Source organism: Palaemon carinicauda, chromosome 12 (assembly GCF_036898095.1).
Source record: "Palaemon carinicauda isolate YSFRI2023 chromosome 12, ASM3689809v2, whole genome shotgun sequence".
Classification (NCBI taxonomy): Eukaryota; Metazoa; Arthropoda; class Malacostraca; order Decapoda; family Palaemonidae; genus Palaemon; species Palaemon carinicauda.
In genome coordinates, this window is record NC_090736.1 from 140,228,430 (window position 1) to 140,249,677 (window position 21,248).

Here is a 21,248-nt window from a genome sequence, read left to right on the forward strand (position 1 = left end):
AATCCACATTGAATCGGTGATAAAATACCTTTCTTTTCAAGGTACCATATCAGTCTTGCATTGACCATCTTCTCCATGATTTTACATAAACAAGATGTCAATGCAATAGGACGATAGTTTGCTGCTAAAAACTTGTCTTTACCGGGTTTTAAAAAAGCTAAAATAATGGCTAGTTCCCAAACACTTGGGTAACTATGATCATGCCATATTCTATTAATAATGCTTAAAATAAATAGCTTTGTATTAAAATGGACATGTTTAATCATTGCATATGGAATTCCATCGGGTCCAGGGGCTGTATCGTTGCAATGAGCAAGTGCGGAATCAAATTCTCTTTCAGTGAAAGGAGAATTATACAACTCTTCCCTTCTTGTTGCAAAATTTAAAATTTTCTTTTCTTCAGTGCTCCTATACTGGTGACCAGGGGCTCCTTCACACTTACTGGATACATTTGAAAAATGATTAGCCATAGCATTGCTAACTTCATTTGCTTCAGTTACATACTGGCCATTCACCTTCAACACTGGTGGTGGGTTGGGGGTGAATTTGCCAGCTATCTTTTTTACTTTCCTCCACACAGAAGATGGTGGTGTTCTACTGTTAATGGAGGAAACAAAAGACATCCATGACTTGCTTCGTTCATGGCACGACAGAACTGTGCTCTACATTTCTTGTACATAGTTAAATTCTCATCAGTTCTGCGTCTACGCAATCGTGTTAGAGATCTTCTTGTGGCTCTGTGGAGTGCAGTTAGTTCTAAAGACCACCACGGGACTGGTCGTCGTTTGAATAACCCTGTTGTTTTGGGAATTGAATTGACTCCTGCTGTATGAAGAGTTCCATTCAGTAGGTCTATGGCATCATCAACACTTTCAAACTGTTCTGCTCTCCCTTCGATTTCGCTTAGCTCGGAAAATTTAACCCAGTCTGCCTTGTCTAGATTCCAACGTGGCGATCTTTGCAAAGGCGGACCCTTGTTGGTGTTTATAATGATTGGTGCATGATCACTAGTATGCCAATCATCTAATGTCCTCCAATCAAAATCAAGAAGGCAGTTAGAGCTTGCAATTGAAAGGTCAATGCATGACAAAGTACCTGTCTGAACATGGAAGTGTGTGGGCTCTCCTGTATTAAGGAGTCCCACATCCTCATTCTCCACAATTGATGAGATAATATTGCCCCTTGTGTTGGCCAAAACATCACCCCATAAAGGATGTCTACCATTCATATCTCCCAGTAAGAGAAAAGGTTGAGGGAGTTGTTGAATGACCTCTGCTAAATCATCATATAAAATATTATCATTTGGAGGTAAGTACAGAGAGCATATTGTATATTTTCTCCCTATATCAATTTGTACAACAACTGCCTGCAGGGTTGTACGTATAGACATGGGTATTTGGGGAACATCTCGACGAATGTACATGAGACTTCCGCCATGGCTCCCTGCTTGTTGATTATATGGTGTTCTATAGCTAACATACTCTCGAGGACTAGGAGTGTTAGAATCAAGCATACTTTCCTGTAGACATACAATTATGGGGGATTGCTCGTGAATTAGGAGCTTAAGTTCTTCATATTTCGCCCTCAAACCCTGACAGTTCCATTGCAAAATGGAGGAAAAAACTATGGTTTATTTTTTGGAAGAGCTTTTAGATGAAGTCTTCCCATTAGCAATTTTTGATCTAATGCTATTTCCCGGTGGTTTTATTAGAGAGGGTCTTGATAAATATGGTTTTTTGTTTGTGCTTTTCTTGTTGTCCTTCTGATCCAATTGTTGAGGGGGATGGTGGACCTCAACTTGAATTTCTGATTTATTTAAATTGTCTTCTGGGTGATCAGAAACATCAACAGACAAAACATCATATTTATTTGATGTCATAACTCTAATATTTCTTATGGAAGGGGGTGAGAGAGATGGAGGTCTCTCTTTTCCTATTTATAGGTGGTGAGGATCTACCAGGTTTTTGCACCTTCCCTACCACAGGTGCACCTGGTAACTTTGTTTCGGGTGGAACCTCCATCAAATCAGGCAAGGACATGGCCTGAGAGAGGTTAGTACTATTGCTGGTAATGGGGGATGAAGTTTGTATAGAAGTGGGCAGTGTCGCAATTTTAATACACAGTGGCAAAGCCTTGGAAGGCAATATGCTTACCTTGTCACGTAAAACTTTACTATCATTAGATGATGTATTTCTTTCATTGGAATTACTGGCAGCACTATGTGGGTTCGATGACTCCTGTGGTATATTTTCTCTTGATTTCAGTGCCTTTGCATAGCTGTTTGGTTTTTTCAGTAGTCTTTTGGCATGTCCTACACTTATGTGTTCTACACTGGATTTGTTGAGGGCTGCTTCTTCAAACTTATAAATCTCACAGCTCCTGTCAGTTGACTTATGGTTTGAATTGCAATTCAAACAGCTGGGCTCAAGTGTACACTCTCCATGATAAGGACTGGCACAGATGCTACACATTTTTTCATTTTTACAAACTTTAGAAGGATGTCCAAATTTGAAACATTTGAAGCATTGTAAGGGATTTTGTTTAAAAGGTCGAACTTTTATTCTTTCATTTTCAATATCGATGTGGAAAGGCACATCAGCATCCTGGAAAGTAAGGATAATCATTGACGTCCCAGGAATCTTATGCACTTTCCACACTGTTAATGGGCACATGGCTAGTATTTCCTCTTCTGTAAATTCATACAGATCTTTATTGAAGACTACTCCCCTTCCGTAACTAAAGTTTAGGTGGGGTTTGACATCTAACATATCCTCATCACTGCTTGTCATAAGGTTAGACAGTATTACTGATTGCGTGTATGATTTTGCATGGATTAGGAAGCTATTTTTCCCAAAGCGAGATATATCACCTGGTGCAATGGTTCCTACCTTTTTTTGAATTAGTTTGCTAATTTTAACCCATTAAGGACGAGAATTATCTATTGGTTTGAAAAAGACCATATTTGCAGAAAATACTTTATTTTGGTCTACTATCAACATAAAATCATCACCATAAAAAAATTCCTTTCTTAAGTATGATTTATTTGATGGCAGCTTTTGCTGCCACTAGGCACTTGAATGAACAAAATATTTTCATTCTAGATATAACATATGATTTTTTTAACAAACATAAGTATTTAGAGCATTCCCTTATTACATTTAGTAATTACCATTACTAATCATGTCTTTTATGAATAGAATTGCAAATTCTACCGGAATTATAGCGCATAAAAAATTAAATTATATAACATATCTTACTGCCATCAGCCGTTTTGAATGCTCAAAATCTTTGTTTTTAACATACAATATAATTTTACATCAAACCTAAGTATTTCAAACATAACATCATTATCTCTAGTAATTATCATCACTAATCTTGCCCGTCACCACAAAAACTCCAAATTCTTACTGATTCATAATAAAAAAAAGAAAAAAAATACTTGAACATATTGCATAAGTTGCATATCCATACTGCTCTATTTTCCTGTACTTGTGTGATATGTATTGTATAACTGAGGTTATCCCTATAGAGCTTCAGTCTGTTGTTCATTATACACTACAGATGTATTTTATGATAGGGCTCCATGCATTCTGGATGAAGAGGTACAGAACACATATTGCAAATGTATTTTGTGCGTCGAGAACATTCACGGCATCTTGAGTGACGCTGTTCTCCTTTCTTGGTCCAGTGCTGCTCACCATTATACCGCACGGAATCCTTTGCAATTCCAACAGACAGTCTTTTAGGGCCAGGAGATGTACGAGGAGCACCATATTGCTTCATTATAGCAATTACAAAATGTCGGATGAAGTCTAGCAAAGGGATTGTATTTCCCAGTTTACGGTAAAGCATCCATGAATTGACAACTTGAGCATTGATGCTCCAAGCAAAGATTGGCCACCACCATTTTTTTGAACGAATTCGAATTCTATAGGCCGATACTTGTTGATCAAATATGTCAACACCACCCATCTGTTTATTATATACCTGAATGGAATTGGGCATATCAACCTCAATGTGCTTTTTCTCAAGTTTGCTCCATCGCCCTGTTTTTTGTACTGGAAGCATTCTTACTTTGTTTGAAGCCACAGAAACTACCTTATTGTCCTTCCATTTTACAACTGATGTGCTACCAGTAAATGCCTCTTCCATGTACCCTCGATATTTTTTCTTCTCCATTTCCTTCTTTTCCATCAGCGGGGCACCATGAAGACGATCCTCTCTTAGTGTGCCAGTACCTCCTATTCCTCGATTTGCTAAATTTTCCAGCAATGGTAATGAGGTGAAGAGATTGTCAAACACTGCATGCTGGCCAGCCTGTAAATTGTTCTTATTAGACATCTCTACTACGACATTTGGACCTTGGCCCAGTCCTATATCAGGGATTTTGGTGTCAGACCCGCAATAGGGCTCACAATAGAGAAGAGATCCGTCTGAAGTACATGCAGCCCACACTTTGAAACCAAATCTTACTGGTTTGCCTCTTATAAACTGCTTAGCCCCGTGTTTTCCATAATAAGGGATCATAATTTCATCTATGCTATGGAATTCTTGCTGAAACTGAAGATTGCTGACACTATTGAGGTGCTGGAAAAGTGGACGTACCTGAAAATTTAGAATGCCATAATTTACATAAGGTTTTATTTGTCAATATATTTCAGCTCGTCAGTATATAAAACAAAATAAAAAAGAAATAAATCGACACACATTATTTATGTGATAAGTCATCAAAACCATAATCTGAGTTTATAGTATAAAAAGAAACATAACTTTTACCTTGTAAAATCGGTCGTCAGTCATTTTCATGTTGTCAGCAAAATGAAGACTTCTAAGAATTTTATCAAATGTATCTCTCCTAATGCTTTCAGAAACCAAGTTATTGAATACATCAGGAGTTTCAGACCAGTACATTCTTCGGTAGGGAAGTTTGTTGTAGCCAGAAAGTATAAGAACAGAAAGAAAAATCTTCATATTTTGTGGTGTAATGTGATCTTTAGAGAGCGACTTTTGTTCTGCATATATTGTGCTCTGATGACAAAGTTCTTCAATCCATTGTTCAGTCCAGAAAAGATTTATGCAGTCAACAGGGTTATTTACTTTTTCTTTCAATTTGTCAATCTCTTCATTTGGTTGTTGGACAAAATCTGGAACAGCGTTGTTAACTCTGCAAAAAAAAAGGGAGGGGAGGAAATAAAGAAATCTAATTATGTTTGTCAAATTTCCACAGTAAGGTAAAACAGGAGACTGGTAGAGGAGGAGCAGGAAGGGAAAGAGAGAGAGAAAAAAAAAATAGTATGGCCAGGTAAGGGTACTAAGCCAGAGTCAGTTTTATGTACTATTTTCATGATGTCACAAGTACCAATTGGATATAGGCTACATACCGCATCTTGTTTCGATGCCATTCAAAACCTTTCCTTTGGCGTTTTTTGGCTGGTTCTTTCGATGTTGATGGAAGAAATTCTTCATCATTTGTCTTTTCACTGTCATTTTCAACATGTCGTGCAATATCAATTGCGACGTCTGTGGCGAGAATCCTTCTGGGCAAGTGATCAGGATTGCATGTAACTTCATCATCTGAAGCATCCGAGTCTTGGTCAGTATCCGCATCCGGATCCTCAAGGGGGGGATTTACAGAAATATCTACTTCTTCATTGTCGAGTTCATCCAAAAGGTCGTATATTTCATTCAAAGTAAGTCTGCAGAAAAGATGTAATATATATATATATATATATATATATATATATATATATATATATATATATATATATATATATATATATATCTATATCTATATCTATATCTATATCTATATATATATATATATATATATATATATATATATATATATATATATATATATATATATATATATATATATATATATATATATATATATATATATATATATATATATATATATATATATATATATATATATATATATATATATATATATACGTATACATATATATATATATATGTATATATATACATATATATACATATATATACATATATATATATATATATATATATATATATATATATATATATATGTATATATATATATATATATATATATATATACGTATACGTATATATATATATATATATATATATATATATATATATATATATATATATATATATATATATATATATATATATATATATATATATATATATATATATATATATATATTCTGTGTGTGTTTGCATGCATATATATATATAGACCTATATATCGACATGCACTTACATGTAATATCATTTTTGTAGGAACACTAATGTTACGTTAGTAAGATAAAACATCCATGAGCAGGATAAATTGCATCACTTTTTCCTATAAAACTCCTGTGGAGCCGAGTAAAAAACAAAGAATTGAGTTCATTCAAAGTTAATTCCTTATTTCAGTCTTGAATCTACGAACTAAATATATGCTAATTCAATTTTGACTACTATTTGAAAAATAAATGAACTCCATATAAGAAAACGGAAAAAAATGATTACGCTATAGCCTAGCGGCAGCAAAAGCTGCCATCAAAAATGCTTTTCTCAGTGATGGCCTTGAAAAAAATTGCAGAGATATTTTACAGATAACACACAAAAAAGAAACCTCTAGATCACGGATACACGGTAAAAATGTTTTGAAATGGTTGTAAATTTCATATAGAAAATACCTTTCTTTACGACTAAATGTAGTACTCTTTTCAGCCATCTTAACTTATTCACACTCTAAGCTCAACTAACAGCATTAGGTGAGCTGGAGGGTAATGTGGCCCGGTCAGCAGCAAGAATGAACTTGTTTCAACATGCTCATAATGTAAGATAAGGCTGTGAGATATACAGGGGATTCTGAACACTTCAGAATATAGTGGCAGCTTTTGCTGCCGCTAGGCTGTAATGGGTTAAAATAATTCCCATTACTCCCTTTATTAGGCTCAGCAACAAGCCACATTGGTGGTTTTGGCTTTCTTTGGGGGAGCATAGTTAAATCGATATCTTTCTCAAACCAGTCAGCAGGTCTATATACATCCAAACTGTTTGGTATCTTATCACATAGGGCACCCATGACATTTAAGTTATTAATTTTGATATCATTGATGTTACATATTGCGTTGAATGCTTCTTCATGATTGTTATAAGTTATCCATGAATGCCATTTTTCATTTTCAAGTTTCATTCTAATTTCTTTTATCACTCCATAGCATCTAAATGCTTTATATATCATATCATAATCAGTATTTATTGGAATTTGGGTAACATGAAGGATTCGGAGTTTCCGTTTGTTACCCGACTTAATTGGGTTTAAAACATGAGTAGAGGGGTCCTTTTTTTTTCCTTGGTCGTCAACAGAATTTTCCTTAATTGAATTAGCAGAGGTCGTCAACAGTGCCGGGGGAGAGTCAGCGTATCCAGGGGATGGGGGTTCGTTACTTAAAGAATCCATTAGACGAGAGAGAGAGAGAAAAGGGTTAGTTTGATGTACCTGCTCGAGAATATTAGGCCATCACACATCAGAAAGGAAATTTGCACTCTCCACTATCGGCACAATGAGAGTATACTTCCCAGATGGTCCACTCCATACCCTACCCGAAGGATAGCATCAAAACAGATATAGAGGCACAGGTGTAAGCTGAACCCGCCTGTTAGGACTGAGACCAAGAAATTATGGAATCATCCTCCCCATATCTGTAATGACGGGCTTCCGGCCAAAAGCCAAGAGTCCTACCCCAAGCATCGGATCCCCCTGGATTCCGAAGACCCAACACTTGAGAATAGTTCCGCCAAAAAGGTCCAAACCATCTTCGGGATGGCTGAAATCATCCAATACTCTCACATATAGCTTTGAGTGCAAACACCTCCCAACCGTGACACCTCCTCCCACTCATCAAAGCAGGCAGCAATAAAGGATGTATGAACATCCCCGCCGGGGCTACAATGGATGTAAAAACATCCAAGCCATAGGAGAAAAGAAAAAAAAAATAATAAATATATATGTACATAATATATACTCACATATAATGAGAGAAATTTTTCTCATAGAGTTTGGAAAGCAAGACTAAAGAAAGTTTGTGAAATTAAGATAAGGTCGTAGTAATATTGAGAAAAAGAAAAAGGTAAAAGAGAGAAATTTAGATTCGAACTGGGGGAGCAATTTCCCCAAGTTCGAGAGCCCTCTTGCCCGTCACCAAGTTTCAGCACGGGAATGAAATGCCGTGCTGAAGCTCAATGACTTCATCAAGGCATTCTCTCATTAAGAGGGTAGAGTAGGAGAAATAAGAAGATGGATCATACAACACACTAACTCTCTTGGTCAAAGCCCAAGTGAGTATAAAGGGCCATTTTCTATGTAAGGAAGCAATCTGCGGCCTGGCATAAAGGTTCGTAGTGAGGGGCCTTCAGGGACTGAAGAACCCGAACCGCGTTCCCAGGAGGAGGTTGAGATCCGACAGGGACAAGTTATCTCAAACTTGTATAAGTAAAGGCATCGATGGGAGAGAATCCCCTTCTTCGACATCAGTAACAAAGGACCGAACACTTCGCCTGGAAGATCGACGCTTAAAAAGTGTCTGAGGTGCCTAGACATCTTTTCCATAACTTGTTGCGAGACGCCTCTCTGAGAGAGGTGGTGAAGGACCATTCCAGGCATGAAGTCGAAGCAAAGCTACGGCTTAGGAAAGTGTTAGCATGTGGCTGCTTGAAAGATCGTGTCGTAGAGGAACATCCCTCGGAACTCGGTCGGGAGCTGCAGAAGGTCCAGGAACCATTCTGCAGGATGCCATAGCGAAGCTATTGGAGTCATTGATAAGATCTTGCTTATCCTGACTTGGTTGAGGACTTTCTCACCAGACCGAATGAGGGGAAAAAAAAAGGCACACCTCTAGGCTGCCCCACCAATCTTGAAATACATCCTGTTTGAGGGCCTCGTGTTCTGGGACTGGGGAATGGTCGAGCGGGAGCCTGAAGTTCAGGGCCGTTGCGAGCATAACCACATTCGGGGACCTCACAAAGTTAAGACTTTGTTGGATACAAGATGATTCAAAGACACTAGGAGCCCACTATCTGAGTAGTCCTATTCAGATTATCTGCAAGCACATTCCTGTACCAGGAATGACGCGAGCGGATGGGGGCAACTTGTTGTGGTCTGTCCATCTGAGGCTTCGTACTGCTAGATGGCTCTCCAAGAGAGGTGAATGCTGGTACATTTCTGAATCGGGCCAACGGACGAGGATGGAATGGTGCGGCTTATGCCCCCCCCCCCCCCCTCTTTTGACGCATTAAAGAGATCCGATCCAGAGGGAAGACGAGAAGATAGGCATCTTTGAGGAAGCTCTCGTCTGCTACCCACCATCCGCGGTTCGTGGAGTGGTGGGGGGATTGCATAGCAAGAAACACATCTCGAGGTGATGTCAAGACGTGTAACTATTTGCACGTTCTTGCAATGAAGGGGAACAGCCTGTCCTCCCTCCAACTGCCACTAATTTAGTGTGGTTAGCCAAATAAGACCGATACCAAACGGTAAACCAGTTGATCAGTACAGTTTATGTTATAAGGGCGAATCTCCATAGAGATTGCTTTCCGGACAGGAGACTGTACGGTAATTACCGAACGCATCCAACAAACTCCAAGAGAGGATTGAGACGTATCTTTAATCTATTGTCGAATGGGTAATAAGCATAAGTCTACTACGAAGTAGTAACACCGAACTGTGAGCATGACAAGCATACATGCGTAGCTTGACTTAAAAGTCGTGTCCGGAACTCAGTTGGAAAACATTCGTAACGGAGGTTTCTCCTTCTTAGGACAAAAACGTTCGTACTTCTCCGTCTCCAATTGGTAAACTAGCATTTACATTAAATGTTCAGTACTAGGGAACAGATATGATTATGAGAAGTTTCCAGCCAAAGCCTTTGTAGGAGACCAAGACTTCTGATTGGGGGGAAAGGAAAAAATGCCTATAAGAAGAAGGAATGTAAATGCTGTATGTCTAGTTACAGGAAAGTAGCCAAGTAATGAACTGAATAACCTGGTTTCAGTAAGGGATATAACTATAAAACTTAATAGAACGGAGTTCTAATTGCAAGATGTATATAGCCCTTATTGGCAAAGTGATCGCTTGCACGCATATGTACTTGCCCATCTGCGCTAGCGCATGCGTAATCTCTGCCTTCAGGAAATGTTTGCAACGAATCCGGTTGTGGGAATAATGTATGTGCGACGAATTGCAACATTATTGCCCAAGGAATTTTTTCATTGTTAACTAGCTGTAATAATTTTTTGAATGAGAGCACACCTATTCTCAAACAAAATATACAGTTATAAATGCAATCATTACTCCTTTGGTTTGCCCCTCCTCTTTATGGGAGGAGCTTGCCAGCGTTCATGCACAGACAAGGATGTTTGATTCCCCGTGGGCGGGGTTTGGAACGTTTGTAAACGTAATAAAAAGCTGCCCACGATGTTGCTCTCGTTCTAAAACGAAAGCTAACACTGATCCTTCGGGACTAATTGTTTGAGATAATAACCCTTTAAGGGTAGAATAGAAAGTCTCAGAAGTCTATTGTGTAAAACAGTAAGTCGTTGTATCCAAGGTACAAAGATGGGAGAGGTTGACTCAATCCAACAGTAGAACCCGAGCCTATGACAATAAACTCGCAGTTTTGTCTTGAATAGAGTGTATGCTCTGGGAAGGCTTATGGGTTTCATGAAGTTTTAACAACATCCATTGAAGTTCTGTAGAACTTCTCAAGAATGAGTTTCCCGAAAAGAGTGAAGTCTCGTATGTGGGGATTTGCTTCAAGAAGACCAGACATTGCCATCGACCGCTTACACGAAGGAGTTGCCATCAAATGCTTTCTCGCTAGAGAGAAAACTACCTTCTAATTCAGGCAAGGCCTGCAAGGGGAAATGAACTGGAATGTAAAGAATTTTTCATTCCCCGCTAATTTCTGTCTGCTAACCCAACCACTCGAAGTGGGAGGGTTTAGGGAAGATGATGGTGGTTTGTTCGAAAACGAAAGGATTGGTGATGGCGAAACCAGCCTAGCTGACACAGTAGCCAGCTGGTAGTGTAGAGTGACGTATAAAGTCACGCTTTTGGAAGACCCATACCGTAGGGACTGTAGAGAGACGGAAACCCCTAGGCAGCAGGCATCCCTCCGGGTTTTAGCGCGCGCGAACACTTGCCCGACAAGAGTCAGAAGACTCTGTCATAAGAATAAAAATTCTTGATGACGATGCTTGTGCGCGTAGCGCTAATTAAGCGTGCGCGAACCATTTGCTTGATGAGAGTCAGACGACTCTCTGTCATAAGAGTAAAATGATATTTTCATTATAAAATAAATTTTTGAATATAATTACCCGGTGAATATATAAATAGCTGACGTCTCCGACGGCCCGACAGATTTCAAAAAACTCGCGAGCGATCGCCATGAAGGTTGCGGGTGTGCCCACCAGCGCCGACTATCGGCCAGATACCGCATATACTTCTCAACCACTCCAGTTCTTCTCAGTCCGCAGGGTCTCTATCGGGGAGGAAGGGAGGGCCTTTAATATTATATATTCACCGGGTAAGTATATTCAAAAATTTATTTTATAATGAAAATATCATTTTTAAATATTAAACTTAGCCGGTGAATATATAAATAGCTGATTCACACCCATGGTGGTGGGTAGAGACCAGTATTATCACAATAAAGGCGTATATGCTCAAGAGTTTTTGACAAATATTTCATAAAAAAACAAACTTAAGTATAGGTACCTGGTAAGGAAGCTGACACTGATGATTACTCTGCCTCATTAGTCCGCTTTCCTCACGAAGCCCAGCCATCCTCTCAGGATGCTGAAAGACTCCCAGGAGCTGTTATATCCAGGGCGAACACCCCTATAACAGGACCTCATCAATACCCTTAATCTGGACGCTCTCAAGAAACAACATTTGACCACCCGCCAAACCAAAAAGATTGCGAAAGACTTCCTAGTCTTCCGTACAACCCAAGACAAGATTAAAAACATTTCAAGAGAAGATTAAAAGGATATTGGGATTAAGGGAATGTAGTGGTAGAACCCTCACCCACTACTGCACTCGCTGCAACGAATGGACCCAGTGTGTAGCAGTCCTCATAAAGAGTCTGGACGTCTTTCAAGTAAAATGAAGCGAACACCGACTTGCTCCTCCAAAAGGTCGCGTCCATAATACTTCAAAGGGATCTATTTTGCTTAAATGCCACCGAAGTCGCTATCGCTCTCACTTCGTGAGCCTTGACCTTAAGCAAACTACGATCCTTCTCACTTAAATGAGAATGTGCCTCCCGGATTAAAAGTCTAACAAAGTAAGATAACGCATTCTTAGACACGGGCAATGAGGGCTTCTTAACGGAGCACCATAAAGCCTCAGAACAACCTTGTATTGGTTTAGTTCTAGATAAGTAAAACTTAAGAGCTCTAACGGGGCACAGCACTCTTTCAACTTCATTACCTACGATCTCCGAAAGACTAGGTATATCAAAAGATTTAGGCCAAGGACGAGACGGAAGTTCGTTCTTGGCCAAAAAACCAAGTTGAAGAGAACATATTGCTTTATTTGTCGAGAAGCCGATGTTCTTACTAAAAGCATGGATCTCACTGACCCTTTTAGCCGAAGCCAAGCTAACCAAGAAAAGAGTCTTGAGGGTAAGATCCTTCAGGGAGGCTGAATTTAAAGGCTCAAACCTGTCTGACATTAGGAACTGTAGGACCACGTCCAAGTTCCATCCAGGAGTTGAAATACGACGCTCCTTAGAGGTCTCGAAAGACTTAAGGAGGTCTTGGAGATCTTTGTTATTCGAAAGATCCAAGCCTCTATGCCTGAAAACAGAAGCTAACATGCTTCTGTAGCCTTTAATGGTGGATGCAGAGAGGGAGCGACCGTTTCTCAGATATAGGAGAAAATCCGCAATCTGCGCTACAGAGGTACTGGAGGAGGAAATAGAGGAGGACTTGCACCAATCTCTAAATACCTCCCACTTCGACTGGTAGATCTTGATGGTAGAGGATCTTCTAGCCCTCGCGATCGCTCTAGCTGCCTCCTTCGAAAATCCTCGAGCTCTTGAGAGTCTTTCGATAGTCTGAAGGCAGTCAGACGAAGCGCGGGGAGGCTTTGATGAAGTCTCTTTACGTGAGGCTGCTGTAAGAGATCCATCCGCAAAGGCAGACTCCTTGGAACGTCTACCAGCCATAGAAGTACCTCTGTGAACCACTCTCTCGCAGGCCAGGTGGGAGCAACCAATGTCAACCTGGTCCCTTCGTGAGAGGCGAACTTCTGCAACACCTTGTTGAGGATCTTGAACGGTGGAAAGGCGTAAGAGTCCAGGTGAGACCAGTCCAACAGAAAGGCATCTATGTGGGCCGCCTCTGGATCTGGGACTGGAGAGCAATAAGTCAGGAGCCTTTTGGTCAGCGAGGTCGCAAAGAGATCGATGGTGGGTTGACCCCAAGTCATCCAAAGACTCTTGCACACATCCTTGTGGAGCGTCCACTCTGTAGGGATCACCTGACCTCTTCGACTGAGACAGTCCGCCAAGACGTTCAACTTCCCTTGGACGAACCTCGTCAAAAGCGAGATGTTTCGATCTTTTGACCAGATGAGGAGGTCCCTTGCGATGACGAAAAGAGCGTGGGAGTGAGTGCCTCCTTGCTTGGAGATGTAAGCCAAGGCCGTGGTATTGTCTGCATTCACTTCTACCACCTTGTTTCGAAGCAGACTCTCGAAACTCGTCAGTGCTAAATGGACAGCCGACAGCTCCTTGCAGTTGATGTGAAGGCTCCTCTGGTCTGCCGCCCAAAGACCCGAGCATTCCAGACTGTCCAGAGTCGCCCCCCAACCCAAATCCGATGCGTCTGAAAATAACATATGGTTTGGGTTGTTGACTGCCAGAGACAGACCATCTCGAAGTCTTATATTGCTGTCCCACCAGGCCATGCAAGTCTTGACTGGTTCGGAGATCGGAATTGAGACCGCCTCCAAAGTTTTCTCCTTGTTCCAATGGGAGTCTAGGTGGAACTGGAGAGGGCGTAGGTGAAGTCTCCCTAGAGAGATAAACTGTTCCAGGGATGAAAGCGTCCCTAGGAGGCTCATCCAGCTTCTCACAGAGCAACGGTCTTTCTCTAGCACGAGACGGACTTTGAGCAAAGCCTGCTCGATCCTGTTGGCAGACGGAAAAGCCCGAAAAGCTAGACTCTGTATCTCCATCCCCAAATAGAGAATCGTTTGGGAGGGAGTCAGCTGAGACTTCTCTATGTTCACCAAGAGGCCCAACTCCTTCGCAAGATCCAAAGTCCACTGTAGGTCCTGCAGACAGCAATGACGGGACGACGCTCTGAGTAACCAGTCGTCCAGGTACAGGGAGGCTCTGATCCCCGACATATGTAGGAACTTTGCTACATTTCTCATGAGCTTCGTAAAAACAAGAGGAGCAGGGCTGAGGCCGAAGCACAGTGCTCGGAATTGGTACACCACATTCCTGTATACAAACCTTAGATAAGGTTGAGAGTCTGGATGTATCAGAATGTGGAAGTACGCATCCTGCAAGTCGAGAGAGACCATCCAGTCCCCCTCTCTGACCGCTGCTAGAACGGATTTGGTGGTCTCCATCGTAAACTTTATTTTGACAACAAAAATGTTGAGAGCACTGACATCCAGCACTGGCCTCCAACCTCCTGTGTGCTTTGGAACTAGGAAGAGACGGTTGTAAAAACCGGGGGATTGAAGGTCCGAGACTTTCACCACCGCCCCCTACTCTAACAACTGAGACACCTGCAGATGTAATGCCTGTCTCTTTGACTCCTCTCGATACCTGGGAGAGAGGTCTATCGGATCGTTTACTAGAGGAGGTCTCCGTACAAAAGGGATTGTAACCCTCCTTTAGCAACAAAACAGACTCCTGGTCTGCACCCCTCTTCTCCCAGGCCTGCCAGAAGTTGGTCAATCTGGACCCTACTGCTGTCTGAGGACGTGGGCAGTCAGACTCTGCCACGGGAGGACTTAGATCCTCTCTTCTTACCCCGCTTACTATCGGCACGAGAGCCTCCCTTACTGGGAGCTCTGCCACGAAAAGGCGGGATAAACCTTGTAGCTGAAGTATCAAATTTAGGTCTGTTGACATAAGAGGACGAAGGTACAGCCTTACGAGCAGACGTGGCCATCAAATCATGAGTATCCTTCTGTACAAGAGACGCTGCGATATTTCTAATAAGCTGCTACGGGAACAGGGCAGAAGACAATGGCGCAGAGTAGTTCTGACCTTTGACAAGGAGTGACACCTGCAGACAGGAAAGAACAAAGAGTCTCTCTCTTCTTAAGAACTCCTGCTGTAAAAGTAGCAGCAAGTTCATTCGAGCCATCTCTAATAGCCTTGTCCATGCAGGACATAATTTGAACAGAGACATCACGGTCTGCTGACGAGATCTTCCTACTCAAGGCTCCCAGCGACCAATCCAAAAAGTTGAAAACTTCAAAGGCCCGATAAATTCCTTTGAGGAGATGATCTAGGTCTGAAGAGGAGCAGCAAACCTTCGAGCGTCTCATGGTCAGACGACGAGAAGAGTCTACGAGGCTTGAGAAGTCTCCCTGGGCAGAGGCAGGCACTCCCAAGCCGAGAACTTCTCCCGTGTCATACCAGACGCTCGCACGAGAAGCCAGTAGGCGTAATAATCTCTCTCTCGCGAACGAGAGAGAAGTCCTCTCGAAGGAGGACATCGCCTAAGACAAGCTTTCTCCCAGCTCTATGGGAATAAAGCATAGGCATAACAATCTTTCTCGCGAACGAGAGAGAGAAGTTCCCCTCGAAGGAGGAACAAGCCTTAGACTTCCTTTTCCCCAGTTCAAGGGGAAGAAGCACAGTTTTCGGCGACGAGATAGCAGAAGAAAAACTCGTCAAGCTGTCCGCAATTCTTCCCGAAAGGGGGAAGGTTGCTTAACGGCTGAAGTGAGGAAGCTCTCCCTCGGAAGGGGGGCAACCCAACTCCGGGGAAGGTTAACACTCCCTCGTAAGGGAAGGTTCTCCAACCCCTGGAGGCGAACCTCCTACAGCAAACTATGCATCCCATCAACAAGCCTTGTTCAAGTTGAAGGTTGACAACGAGTGCTACCTCGTAACGTGGGCAGCTCATGAGCTACCACATTAAGCGCAGGATAATGAACAGGGAGTCCGAAGCCATCGGCCTTGTGTTCTACGTCGGTGCTATCTGTAGAAAAGAAAAAAGTTGTGATTAATTACACTTCATGCTCCCCTGCACAACATGAACCATTCGGGGAATAAGTCACGTTCCTTGTAAGATAATTCCTCGAAAGGGAGCTGAACTGTTATAAACTTTAACTCAAGTAATAAAACAAACACACGGGAGAGTTGAGAACCTGCCGACCACCAACACAGGGGAGGGCGGCAAGGTAGGGGAGTAGTATCAACACAACGACAATTCCCTTACGGCGGAAGCCGCCAGATACGTTGTCAACACTAATTAAAGTTACATGTATCTAACAACATAAAAGTATATTTCCATTTATACATATATACACGCATATATATGTATAAGATAAATGAAAGCACACACAAGAGAAAAAAAATAATAGAAAAACAATCAAGCCAAGTCTTTGCGGGAGAGAATGGCAGCATGTCCGTTCTCTACCAAGCCACAAAGTAAAGTGGTTACTCAGCCGTGAGGTGAGAGTGGGGTAGTCATTCTACCCCACCCCTACCCGCTAACTAGCGGATGGGGTAGTTATCCCCCACTAAAATTATCATGGCTCGTCTTTCAGTTACGCTGAAAGTATACAGTACCCCTATAAATAGAGGAGGGTTTGTATCTACGCCAGAACAACTGGTACTATCACAACTGGTAACTTTAAACATGTTATTTTCATAATAAAATAAATTTTTGAATATACTTACCCGCTGCTTATATAAGAATGGCTAAAGTCCCTGAATGGCTAAAGTCCCTGACCCCGCCAGAAAATTCAAAATCTAGCACGGCTATCGCAGATATGCCAGGTGTACACTAGCGCCCTCGCGGTACTACAGGTAGAACTATACCCAACTTCTTCAGATTTTCCATGCCCCATGGTCTCTAGAGGGGAGGAGGGTAGGTTTTTAACTTACATAACCAGTGGGTAAGTATATTCAAAAATTTATTTTATTTTGAAAATAACATTTTTAAATATAAATCTTACCTGCTGGTTATATAAAAATGGCTGATTGACACCCTTGGTGGTGGGTCAGAGACAGCTACATAATTGGAAATTCACTTAAGAGTTACATAAACCGCTTAAGAGGTTCTCACCTGATATGGAAGCTGACAGCAATGCTCTGCTTCATTATGTCTGCTATCCTTAGAAGATCCAACGGTCCACCCAGGGAACTGATGATCTATAGGAGCTGTCAAACGGTTCAATAACCTATAACATGACAGGACCTCAACTCATACCCTTGTTCCGGGCACTCTCTAGGAACAAAATGACCACCTGACTAGATCAAAGATTGCGGAAGATTGTCGACCAATCTTCACGTAAAATCATAAAAAACATATATAACAGTTCCAAGAGAAGAACAGGGGTACTAAGAATCTAGGGAAATGTAATGGTGAATGTCTCACCTACTACTGCACTCGTTGTTATGAGTGATCCCAAAACATAGACGTCCTCATAAAGAGACTGGATACGGTCTAAGAAATGTAAGGTGAATAAAGGATTACCCCTTCACAAGGCTGTATACGCGATGCTTTGCAGAGAACAGATTAGTTTAAAAGTTACAGAAGCTCCTACAGCTCTAACTTCATGAGTCTTTACTCTCTCGACATGTTATGATCTGTCACACAACAGTATGAAAGAACTCTTGTAATTAAAGTCTATAGGAGATGATAGAGCGTTTTAGACGTAGATAGCGCAGGCTTCTTGACCGTGCACCAAAGAGTCATGAATAGACTCTTAACTTCTTTGGTCCTGTCCCAATAAAACTTCATCGTTTTAACCAGGTAAAAACTCTTCGCAGCCCTTCACAAACCAAATTCGAGAGGATAGAGATCCCGAAAGATTTAGGCCATGGATGAGAAGGACGTTTGTTAATGACCAAGAATCCAGGTTGCAAGGCGCCTATGGCTTAACCATTGTGAAGTCCATGTTCTTGCTAAAAGATTGAACTTCACTGACTCTCAACTATGGTAGATTTACTCAGAAAGTCTCCAAAGTTAGGCCTTAAAAAAGAAACCAAGTGTAAAGGCTCAGATCTGTCACTACCGTGGAATTCCAGAAACGACCCCTTAATTTCAGGCTGGCGCATCCTGCTGACGCTTCCAAGTAATCTCAAATGATCTGAGAAGATCTATAAGGTCTTTATTTGATAGATCCAATCTTCTGTATCTGAAGACAGATGTCCGCATACTCCTGTACCCCTTGATGGTCGAGGAGGAAAAAATGTGTTTTCTTCCAAGGTCTAAGAAGAAACAGGCCACTTGTTTTAGAGTTACCAAATGAAGAGTCCTTTAGTTCTACACCATTCCAAAAAACACCCTATTTGCATTGCAAAACCTTGAGGCAAAGGTCCCTTGTACAAGCGATAGCCTCAGCTGTCTCCTTCGAACAACCCTCTTGATCATAGGGGTCTTCCAAAATACTGGTTTAAAATAAAGCGTTCGTGATCCTGACACAGGAAAAAACAGACTGATGACATGCTTCCAGCAAGCACCCAGCATGGGTCCAGTATGGTTCCAGCCTGCTGTATATGCTCAACATGTCGTGAGAGAGTGAGTCAAGATCTAGACCTCCTCCCAAAATGCATCCAGATCACTCGCAGAAAACCGATACTGAAGCTAGGCCTGCTGAAAAGAAGCATCAACAACGTGAACCTCATGCTGTGAAGTTAAGACCTGATCGTGTGTACCAACAAATGTTCAACACACTTAAAGCCAAAGCTTGACACGAGAAAGTGTTAGCTGTGAGGCGAGAGCGACGCGAAGGAAAGACAACAATCTGTCCATACTGCTGTGAGCAAAAGACTAGACTGTATACGTCTAATATGCGACTATAATGTCGCATGTGCTTGCATCCCCGTAAGGTGCTAGTGTGCTGTATGCATTCACCTTGTCGAGTGGATACAGCGCTCTGTATACGTCTCGCCTGTTGTAAATCTACAGCGTGCCGCAAGTAGGCAACAGCATCATGTCCGGTCAGTGGCGCAAAGGAGCAACTGTTAGTCTATCATGACGCGGAAAAAACCTGACTGACCTTATCCAGTATATGTCCAGGCGGGCACATGCGTCTAGATTGCTTAGGATTTCAGGTTGCATGTTTGCCGAGAAAGGCCCGCGTGTAGCATGCGTCAGCATGAGTGGAGACGCATATCCCACAGATCGCGAAGATGGGACAACTAGTTGAAAGGATCAACTTTGACTGTCAGCGTCCAACATACGACCAGACTGGCGTCTGCGTCTGTGACTGCGTGTACGTCTGCGCCGCTACAAGTGTATGCTCTAACGCTTCCCACAACAAGAGCATATCTTTGCGAGGAAACGTTGCTGAGCATCGGAGAACTACACTGTCTGATACTAATGGAAAACCATCCCTTTGATCTATGGTAGTCCTTACTCTTTTAGGAGAAAACATTTTTTCCCCACCAAGAATCGTAAACGCTAAAAAAAGATAAAATTGACCTCTTTTAGCTCAGACCAAACCTACACTCATGGGGCAGCTTGTGCGCCAACTCAAGCGTGAGCAAAGGCTATGAGAGATCATCAACCGCAGTCCCGTGAGCGACCTGGGAGAGTCCCTATGACATTTTCAGCGCGCCTTATGCGCGACCTGAACGTATCCCATGCTGTGAGATACCGTCAACAGTAGTCGCTAGACCCCAGAAGAAAGTACTAAACATTTCCCCAAACTGGTTGCGGAGAAGAAGTGTGAACAGAAGCAAACTGAGCACCTTTTCTCTCGAAGAATTATGTGTCTTACCCGATTTTGGCACTGACACGTCTTTTTTCAACAGAAAATACTTCCGGCGAACATCAGTTACTGCGGGATAAGTTACTAGAAAACATATGACTCCTGCAAGGTCTCGGACGTATTGATTGTTGACGTCCAAGTCTAGGTTTTGCGTCCTTCTAAGAGGACAAACTCTTTCTTCCCTGAATGTGCTTCAGATTCCAGAGGAAGAGCCAGGATTATATGTGACTCGTCTAACTTCCGCTCCTCTCGTGGAAGAAAAAACACACTCGATTGCTTCCCGTTTAAGAATCGCAACACACCTGCTGTGAGGGTAAGTTCTGTTCACGTGCATACATGACGATTAACTTCCTAGTCAAGTAGACAGGAAGAACGTAGAACGTCATCCGATTGAAGCTGTGCTCTGATTAAAAGTTGACCTTCCTGTGCAGGCGCATCAGTGACGATATGAGGGCGCTTGCGTTAATCCATACCCACATCCAATTGACAGCCACTCGCCTTGCGTTTGCTGTCATGATTGGTTTTACTAGGGGAAGAATCTAGCTGGCGCTGCCGCTCTGCCGAGTCCTGGCGCGTCGCGCTCAAGCGATGTTCGCACTGACGCTCCGCCGCGTTCTGGCGCGCCGCGCTCACGCGATGCTCGCGCTGATGCTCCGCCACGCTCACGGGATGCTCGCGCTGACGCTCTGCCAATTCATGATTCAACTGGCGTGGGTCGTCAAGCTGACGCTTGGCGGCTTCATCGATTAACTTATGAGCTTCGTCACGCTGCCGCTTAGGTTCTGCTTGCTGCAGCCATTCTTATCTAAAACATAATACATTAAATCATAAAAGATCTGCCCGTGGTGGGAGATATACTCTTATACAGTACTCTATTCTCATAAAGGCCTTAATGCACTTCCTGCTTTCGCATCTGCAGGCGCTGCTGCACCAACCTCTACAGTTAGGTTCATTACTGCATTGAGGACGCGTTATTGCACTAACCATGAGCACTGTCTCTTTACACTGTTACTCTTCTGGGAATGATTTAATGTTAATTCATTATTTTCTTATTTCCTTACTGAGCCATCTTTTCCTATAGGAGCCATTTGGGTTAAAGCATCTTGCTTTCTCAACTAGGGTTGTAGCCTGGCTAGTAATAATAATAAAATAAATAGAGACACCTTCCACGCAATTAGCGAAAACTGAAGTCGGAACGAGGAGCAGCAGTTAAAAAATGAAAGGGAAACCCATCAGAAAAACTCTCATGAATTTCTGAAAGTCATTCCCTTCCTCC

General features: G+C 42.1%; 1 protein-coding gene across 1 annotated transcript; it reads right to left on the minus strand.

Moving 5' to 3' along the window:
* Nucleotides 1-2,946: 2,946 nt before the first annotated feature.
* On the minus strand, nucleotides 2,947-6,718 carry LOC137651084 (piggyBac transposable element-derived protein 3-like). The gene is made up of 4 exons (XM_068384221.1): nucleotides 6,681-6,718; nucleotides 5,382-5,696; nucleotides 4,777-5,164; nucleotides 2,947-4,605 (listed from the first exon to the last, which is right to left on the minus strand). The coding sequence occupies exons 1-4, from the start codon at nucleotides 6,716-6,718 to the stop codon at nucleotides 3,556-3,558; spliced, it is 1,791 nt and encodes a 596-aa protein (XP_068240322.1). The 3' UTR covers nucleotides 2,947-3,555.
* Nucleotides 6,719-21,248: the final 14,530 nt, after the last annotated feature.